The sequence below is a fragment of the Haliotis cracherodii genome, unplaced genomic scaffold, assembly GCF_022045235.1.
Source record: "Haliotis cracherodii isolate W230 unplaced genomic scaffold, xgHalCrac1.p SCAF_6, whole genome shotgun sequence".
In the NCBI taxonomy this organism is placed as follows: Eukaryota; Metazoa; Mollusca; class Gastropoda; order Lepetellida; family Haliotidae; genus Haliotis; species Haliotis cracherodii.
The window spans coordinates 26006983-26016652 of NW_027266319.1; the positions used below are offsets into that span (position 1 = coordinate 26006983).

The 9670-nt window shown below is 46.2% G+C and overlaps 1 protein-coding gene across 1 annotated transcript in view; it reads left to right on the forward strand.

Moving 5' to 3' along the window:
- The first annotated feature begins 8054 nt into the window (after positions 1–8054).
- The window catches only part of LOC139446782 (GTPase IMAP family member 4-like), a 2539-nt gene continuing 923 nt past the window's right edge, over positions 8055–9670 (forward strand). Inside the window, exons 1-2 of the mRNA XM_071228107.1 lie at positions 8055–8088; positions 8727–9670. The exon at positions 8727–9670 is cut by the window's right edge and continues 923 nt beyond it. Of these exons, the coding sequence (XP_071084208.1) occupies positions 8079–8088; positions 8727–9670 (954 nt within the window). The 5' untranslated portion in view covers positions 8055–8078. The remainder of the gene's footprint in view (positions 8089–8726) is intronic.

The following is a 9670-nucleotide window of genomic DNA, read 5'->3' on the forward strand; positions in this document are numbered from 1 at the left end:
AAGCAGTAGTAACACCCATACCACCAGCAGTAACACCCATACACCACCAGTAGTAACACCCACACCACCAGTAGTAACACACATACGCCACCAGTAGTACCACTCACACCACCAGTAGTAACACTCACACCACCAGCAGTAACACTCACACAACCAGTAGTAACACCCACACACCACCAGTAGTAGCACCCATACATCACCAGAAGAAACACAAACACCACCAGTAGTAACACCCACACACCACCAGTAGTAACACCCACACCACCAGTAGTAACACCCACACCACCAAAAGAAACACAAACACCACCAGTAGTAATACAAACAAACCACCAGTAGTAACACCCAAACACCACCAGTAGTAACACCCACACCACCAGTAGTAACACCCACACCACCAGTAGTAACACCCACACCACCAGTAGTAACACCCATACACTACTAGTAGTAACACCCACACACCACCAGTAGTAACCCCCACACGCCAGTAGTAACACCCATACACCACCAGAAGAAACACAAACACCACCAGTAGTAACACAAACACCACCGGTAGTAACACTCACACCACCAGTAGTATCACTCACACCACCAGTAGTAACACCCACACACCACTAGTAGTAACACTCACACCACCAGTAGTAACACCCACACACCACCAGTAGTAACACTCACACCACCAGTAGTAACACCCACACACAACCAGTAGTAACACCCCAAAACCACCAGAAGAAACACAAACACCACCAGTACTACTGGTACACTACCAGTAGTAACACCCACACCACCAGTAGTAACACCCATACACTACCAGTAGTAACACCCACACACCACCAGTAGTAACCCCCACACGCCACCAGTAGTAACACCCATACACCACCAATAGTAACACCCACACGCCACCAGTAGTAACACCCACACACTACCAGTAATATCACTCACACCACCAGTAGTAACACCCACACACCACCAGTAGTAACACCCACACACCACCAGTAGTAACACCCACACACCACCAGTAGTAACACTCACACCACCAGTAGTAACACCCATACACCACCAGAAGAAACACAAACACCACCAGTAGTAACACAAACACCACCGGTAGTAACACTCACACCACCAGTAGTATCACTCACACCACCAGTAGTAACACCCACACACCACTAGTAGTAACACTCACACCACCAGTAGTAACACCCACACACCACCAGTAGTAACACCCATACACCACCAGAAGAAACACAAACACCACCAGTAGTAACACCCACACACCACCAGTAGTAACACTCACACCACCAGTAGTAACACAAACACCACCAGTAGTATCACTCACACCACCAGTAGTAACACCCACACACCACCAGTAGTAACACTCACACACCACTAGTAGTAACACAAACACCACCAGTAGTAACACTCACACACCACCAGTAGTAATACAAACACCACCAGTAGTAACACCCACACACCACTAGTAGTAACACAAACACCACCAGTAGTAACACTCACACACCACTAGTAGTAGTACAAACACCACCAGTAGTAACACTCACACACCACTAGTAGTAACACAAACACCACCAGTAGTAACACTCACACACAACTAGTAGTAATACAAACACCACCAGTAGTAACACTAACACACCACTAGTAGTAACACAAACACCACCAGTAGTAACACTCACACACCACTAGTAGTAATACAAACACCACCAGTAGTAACACTCACACACCACTAGTAGTAACACAAACACCACCAGTAGTAACACTCACACACCACTAGTAGTAATACAAACACCACCAGTAGTAACACCCACACACCACTAGTAGTAACACAAACACCACCAGTAGTAACACTCACACACCACTAGTAGTAATACAAACACCACCAGTAGTAACACACACACCACTAGTAGTAACACAAACACCACCAGTAGTAACACTCACACACCACTAGTAGTAATACAAACACCACCAGTAGTAACACCCACACACCACCAGTAGTAACACTCACACCACCAGTAGTAACACCCACACCACCAGCAGTAATACCCACACCACCAGTAGTAACACCCATACACCACCAGTAGTAACACCCACACGCCATCAGTAGTAACACCCACACACCACCAGTAGTATGACTCACACCACCAGTAGTAACACAAACACCACCAGTAGTAACACAAACACCACCAGTAGTAACACTCACACCACCAGTAGTAACACAAACACCACCAGTAGTAACACCCACACCACCAGTAGTAACACCCACACACCACCAGTAGTAACACCCACACACCACTAGTAGTAACACTCACACCACCAGTAGTAACACCCACACACCACCAGTAGTAACACTCACACCACCAGTAGTAACACCCACACACAACCAGTAGTAACACCCCAAAACCACCAGAAGAAACACAAACACCACCAGTACTACTGGTACACTACCAGTAGTAACACCCACACCACCAGTAGTAACACCCATACACTACCAGTAGTAACACCCACACACCACCAGTAGTAACCCCCACACGCCACCAGTAGTAACACCCATACACCACTAGTAGTAACACCCAAACACCACCAATAGTAACACCCACACGCCACCAGTAGTAACACCCACACACCACCAGTAGTATCACTCACACCACCAGTAGTAACACCCACACACCACCAGTAGTAACACCCACACACCACCAGTAGTAACACCCACACACCACCAGTAGTAACACTCACACCACCAGTAGTAACACCCATACACCACCAGAAGAAACACAAACACCACCAGTAGTAACACAAACACCACCGGTAGTAACACTCACACCACCAGTAGTAACACCCATACACCACCAGTAGTAACACCCAAACACCACCAATAGTAACACCCACACGCCACCAGTAGTAACACCCACACACCACCAGTAGTATCACTCACACCACCAGTAGTAACACCCACACACCACCAGTAGTAACACCCACACACCACCAGTAGTAACACCCACACACCACCAGTAGTAACACTCACACCACCAGTAGTAACACCCATACACCACCAGAAGAAACACAAACACCACCAGTAGTAACACCCACACCACCAGTAGTAACACTCACACCACCAGTAGTAACACCCACACACCACCAGTAGTAACACTCACACACCACCAGCAGTAACACCCATACACCACCAGTAGTAACACCCACACACCACCAGTAGTAACACCCACACACCACCAGTAGTAACACCCACACACCACCAGTAGTAACACCCATACACCACCAGTAGTAACACCCACACACCACCAGTAGTAACACCCATACACCACCAGTAGTAACACCCATACACCACCAGTAGTAACACCCATACACCACCAGTAGTAACACCCATACACCACCAGTAGTAACACCCATACACCACCAGTAGTAACACCCACACACCACCAGTAGTAACACCCACACACCACCAGTAGTAACACCCATACACCACCAGTAGTAACACCCAAACACCACCAGTAGTAACACCCACACACCACCAGTAGTAACACCCACACACCACCAGTAGTAACACTCACACCACCAGTAGTAACACCCATACACCACCAGAAGAAACACAAACACCACCAGTAGTAACACCCACACCACCAGTAGTAACACCCATACACCACCAGTAGTAACACCCAAACACCACCAGTAGTAACACCCACACACCATCAGTAGTAACACCCACACACCACCAGTAGTATGACTCACACCACCAGTAGTAACACAAACACCACCAGTAGTAACACCCACACCACCAGTAGTAACACCCACACACCACCAGTAGTAACACCCACACACCACCAGTAGTAACACCCAAACACCACCAGTAGTAACACCCACACACCATCAGTAGTAACACCCACACACCACCAGTAGTAACACTCACACCACCAGTAGTAACACAAACACCACCAGTAGTAACACCCACACCACCAGTAGTAACACCCACACACCACCAGTAGTAACACCCACACACCACTAGTAGTAACACTCACACCACCAGTAGTAACACCCACACACCACCAGTAGTAACACTCACACCACCAGTAGTAACACCCACACACAACCAGTAGTAACACCCCAAAACCACCAGAAGAAACACAAACACCACCAGTACTACTGGTACACTACCAGTAGTAACACCCACACCACCAGTAGTAACACCCATACACTACCAGTAGTAACACCCACACACCACCAGTAGTAACCCCCACACGCCACCAGTAGTAACACCCATACACCACTAGTAGTAACACCCAAACACCACCAATAGTAACACCCACACGCCACCAGTAGTAACACCCACACACCACCAGTAGTATCACTCACACCACCAGTAGTAACACCCACACACCACCAGTAGTAACACCCACACACCACCAGTAGTAACACCCACACACCACCAGTAGTAACACTCACACCACCAGTAGTAACACCCATACACCACCAGAAGAAACACAAACACCACCAGTAGTAACACAAACACCACCGGTAGTAACACTCACACCACCAGTAGTAACACCCATACACCACCAGTAGTAACACCCAAACACCACCAATAGTAACACCCACACGCCACCAGTAGTAACACCCACACACCACCAGTAGTATCACTCACACCACCAGTAGTAACACCCACACACCACCAGTAGTAACACCCACACACCACCAGTAGTAACACCCACACACCACCAGTAGTAACACTCACACCACCAGTAGTAACACCCATACACCACCAGAAGAAACACAAACACCACCAGTAGTAACACCCACACCACCAGTAGTAACACTCACACCACCAGTAGTAACACCCACACACCACCAGTAGTAACACTCACACACCACCAGCAGTAACACCCATACACCACCAGTAGTAACACCCACACACCACCAGTAGTAACACCCACACACCACCAGTAGTAACACCCACACACCACCAGTAGTAACACCCATACACCACCAGTAGTAACACCCACACACCACCAGTAGTAACACCCATACACCACCAGTAGTAACACCCATACACCACCAGTAGTAACACCCATACACCACCAGTAGTAACACCCATACACCACCAGTAGTAACACCCATACACCACCAGTAGTAACACCCACACACCACCAGTAGTAACACCCACACACCACCAGTAGTAACACCCATACACCACCAGTAGTAACACCCAAACACCACCAGTAGTAACACCCACACACCACCAGTAGTAACACCCACACACCACCAGTAGTAACACTCACACCACCAGTAGTAACACCCATACACCACCAGAAGAAACACAAACACCACCAGTAGTAACACCCACACCACCAGTAGTAACACCCATACACCACCAGTAGTAACACCCAAACACCACCAGTAGTAACACCCACACACCACCAGTAGTAACACCCACACACCACCAGTAGTAACACTCACACCACCAGTAGTAACACCCATACACCACCAGAAGAAACACAAACACCACCAGTAGTAACACCCACACCACCAGTAGTAACACCCACACCACCAGTAGTAGTAATACAAACACCACCAGTAGTAACACTCACACCACCAGTAGTAATACCAACACCACCATTAGTAACACCCACACAACCAGTAGTAGTAACATAAACACCACCACCAGTAGAAACACAAACACGGCGACAACGAATTACCATTTCTTTATCAAAATGGAAAACAAATTAAACTTACAATAAAATAATTTCCCCGAAATGTTTAATCAACATATGCATGTTTAAAATAATATTCCAAATTCATTCCCTGTTTTACATCTTACGCCATATTTTACTGCTGTGCGATTTACTTCTTTACACACATGATTTGATAAACACAGTCTTTCAAAACTAAATGAGCATTTCAGGGTTTAAATGCAATATATTGGGAAGTTTAAGATATAAGAGACCAAAATATTATAACATGCTGAAAACCTGTTTAAAAGATAGAAAACTACATGAAAGGAAAAGGATGTAATGGTGGACTGCATCCTTAAAAGCGAGTAAGGAGGTAAATTCTGCATGAGGAAATAAATATCAAGCAGGAAGACACTTTCTCTGATGAAGATGTCATGAATAAATAGATATTACTCACAAAGCACGCGACTAAACATGACTCTCGGGAAAAGGCAGATGTAATTCCTTGATACTGTCTCTGAGTCATTTGAAAATTGTGAAAGTTTGTTTTCCGATGTTAAAATACATGTACCTTGTTACGCCTTGTGTTAGTCATTAGTAGTAACACACACACACCACCGTTAGTAACACTCACACCACCAGTGGTAACACACACACCACCAGTACAAGTAGTAACACCCATACACCACCAGTGATAACACACACACCACCAGTAGTAACACCCACACCACCAGTAGGAACACCCACACACCACCAGTAGTAACACACACACCACCAGTGATAACACCCACACCACCAGTAGGAACACCGACACACCAGTAGTAACACCCACCTCACCAGTACAAGTAGTAACACCCACACACCACCAGTAGTAACACCCACACCACCAGTAGGAACACCGACACCACCAGTAGTAACACCCACACCACCAGTAGGAACACCGACACACCAGTAGTAACACCCACACGACCAGTACAAGTAGTAACACTCACACACCGCCAGTAGTAACACCCACACACCACTGGTAGTAACACTCACACCACCAGTGGTAACACACACACCACCGTTAGTAACACTCACACCACCAGTGGTAACACACACACCACCAGTACAAGTAGTAACACCCATACACCACCAGTGATAACACACACACCACCAGTAGTAACACCCACACCACCAGTAGGAACACCGACACCACCAGTAGTAACACCCACACCACCAGTAGGAACACCGACACACCAGTAGTAACACCCACACGACCAGTACAAGTAGTAACACTCACACACCGCCAGTAGTAACACCCACACACCACTGGTAGTAACACTCACACCACCAGTGGTAACACACACACCACCAGTAGTAACACCCACACCACCAGTAGTAACACCCACACCACCAGTACAAGTAGTAACACTCACACACCGCCAGTAGTAACACTCACACACCACCAGTAGTAACACCCACACACCACTTGTAGTAACACTCACACCACCAGTAGGAACACCGACACACCAGTAGTAGTAACACTCACACACCACTAGTAGTAACACTCACACGCCACTAGTAGTAACACCCACACCACCAGTAGGAACACCGACACACCAGTAGGAACACCGACACACCAGTAGTAGTAACACTCACACACCACTAGTAGTAACACCCATACTCCACCAGTAGTAACACTCACACATCACCAGTAGTAATACCCTCACCACCAGTAGTAACACCCACACTCACACACCACCAGTAGTAACACTCAAACCACCAGTGGTAACACACACACCACCAGTACAAGTTGTAACACCCACACACCACCAGTAGTAACACCCACACACCACCATTAGTAACACTCACACCACCAGTAGTAACACCCACACTCACACACCACCAGTAGTAACACTCACACACCATCAGTAGTACCACTCAAACACCACCAGTAGTAACACCCACACACCACCAGTAGGAACACAAACACCACTAGTAGGAACACAAACACCACTAGTAGGAACACCCACACACCACCTGTAGTAACACTCACACCACCAGTAGTAACACTCACACACCACCTGTAATAACATTCACACATCACTGGTTGCACATACTCGCGTCAGCAGTGGCAAAACTCGTCGTGGACTTGTATAATTTAAGCGTTTGACGAAATGATGGGTATAAAGTAATAAAATAAAGCGATTATGTGTTAATTAGTTAAAAGCAGAACGAAGAACAGACACTGAGAATGCTTGTTTTAATGTGTTTAAAAGGAATCACTGGCCACGATTCAGATACTCGAGTCCGACCTCCGCAGGTCCCAGAATAACTCGCTTGGGCAGCCCAGATAGGGACAGAAATAGCCTTGCTGTCATCGTGTGTACAACGCAGAGCTGATGTATGGTCTCCGGTAGGTGCTGCATGTTCTCTCGGCTTCAGGTAAATCATCATCTGCTGTTTAGTATTTAGAGTTTTAACTTAACACAACCTCATTTCAAAGCATTCGTTTCATTCTGAATTCATTGATCAAGGAAATATTGATTATGTTTTCACAGGATTTTAGTTGTGGCGTCAGATGTTTCAATGTGGGTTTATTTAAGAACGTTGGCGGCAGTCTCATTCCAACTCTAAATGAGTTTTATTTTGTTATAAGTAAGCAAGTTATTTCACCAACAGATTAGATCATAAAACTATATTTCTTTTTTTAGGGTAAGAGGATGATTACTAGTTTATACCTTTCTCCCCGTTGCATTTCTGTTTGTTTGTTTGTTTGTTTGTTGTTTAACGGCTCACTCAGCAAAATTCCAGCTACATGGCGGCGGTCTGTAAATAATCGGGTTTAGACCAGACAATCCAGTTAGTGGTATCATGAGCGTCGATCCACGCAAGTGGGATACGATTACATGCATCAACCAAGTCAGTGAGTCTGACCACCTGATCCAGGTATTCGTCTCTGACGACAAGCATGGGTTGCTGAAGACCTTTTCTAACCCGGACCTTCACGGGTCAGCTCTTTTGTAGTATATCTTATTTCTTGTGTACCTTCAGATCACAGTACTGAGTTTGCATCAGTGGCCACGACAATATCGAGCTGCTTACCCATCACTGATTACGGCTATTTAATTATGGTCAGGCGAATTGTGTTTCTGGGAAGAACCGGAGCTGGTAAGAGCGCATCGGGAAACAACATTCTACAACAAGATGCGTTTTATTCAAGTACAAGTGGACTATCAGTGACCAAACAGTGTCAAAGAGGAACAGGTATCAGAAATGGTGTCAGTATCGAGATCATTGACAGTCCAGGATTATTTGATACCGGATTGTCCAATGAAGAAATAACTAAAGAAATAGTCAAATGTATTGCCATGACAGCCCCAGGCCCGCATGCCTTTGTATTGGTTCTACGAATCGACCGCTTCACACAGGAAGAACAGGACACAGTAGAACATTTCAGAAAAGTCTTTGGAGACGATTTCCTCAGATACCTTGTAGTGCTGTTCACTAGAAAGGACGATCTTAATGCGGAGAACAAATCTATCGAAGATTACATACAGCATTCCCCGGAGAAGCTTAGGAGGCTGCTCGAATCCTGTAATGATCGCTACGTTGCCTTCAATAATAGAGGTTCCGAGGTAGAGAAGAATCGGGATGTGCAGAACTTCCTTAGTCTGATTGAAAGAACTGTTCAAGAAAACGGCAACACATTGTACACCAACGACATGTACGAGGAAGCTGAACGTGCTATGAAGATAAGAGAGCAACAGCTTATGAAGGAGCACGACGAAGAAGTTGATAAGGAGAGAAGAGAGATAGAAAGAGAATGCAAGGAAAAGATGCAAAAGATGGAGAAGAACCAGGATGAAATCGTTAAGTCTCTCCAGGACGAAGTTGCCCGAATTGAAACTACAAAATCCAAAGAAGCCAACACGACATCTGAGGTGAAGGAACTCCAGGATGAGCTGAGGAGAGTGAAGGAGTTGCTGGAAGATGCG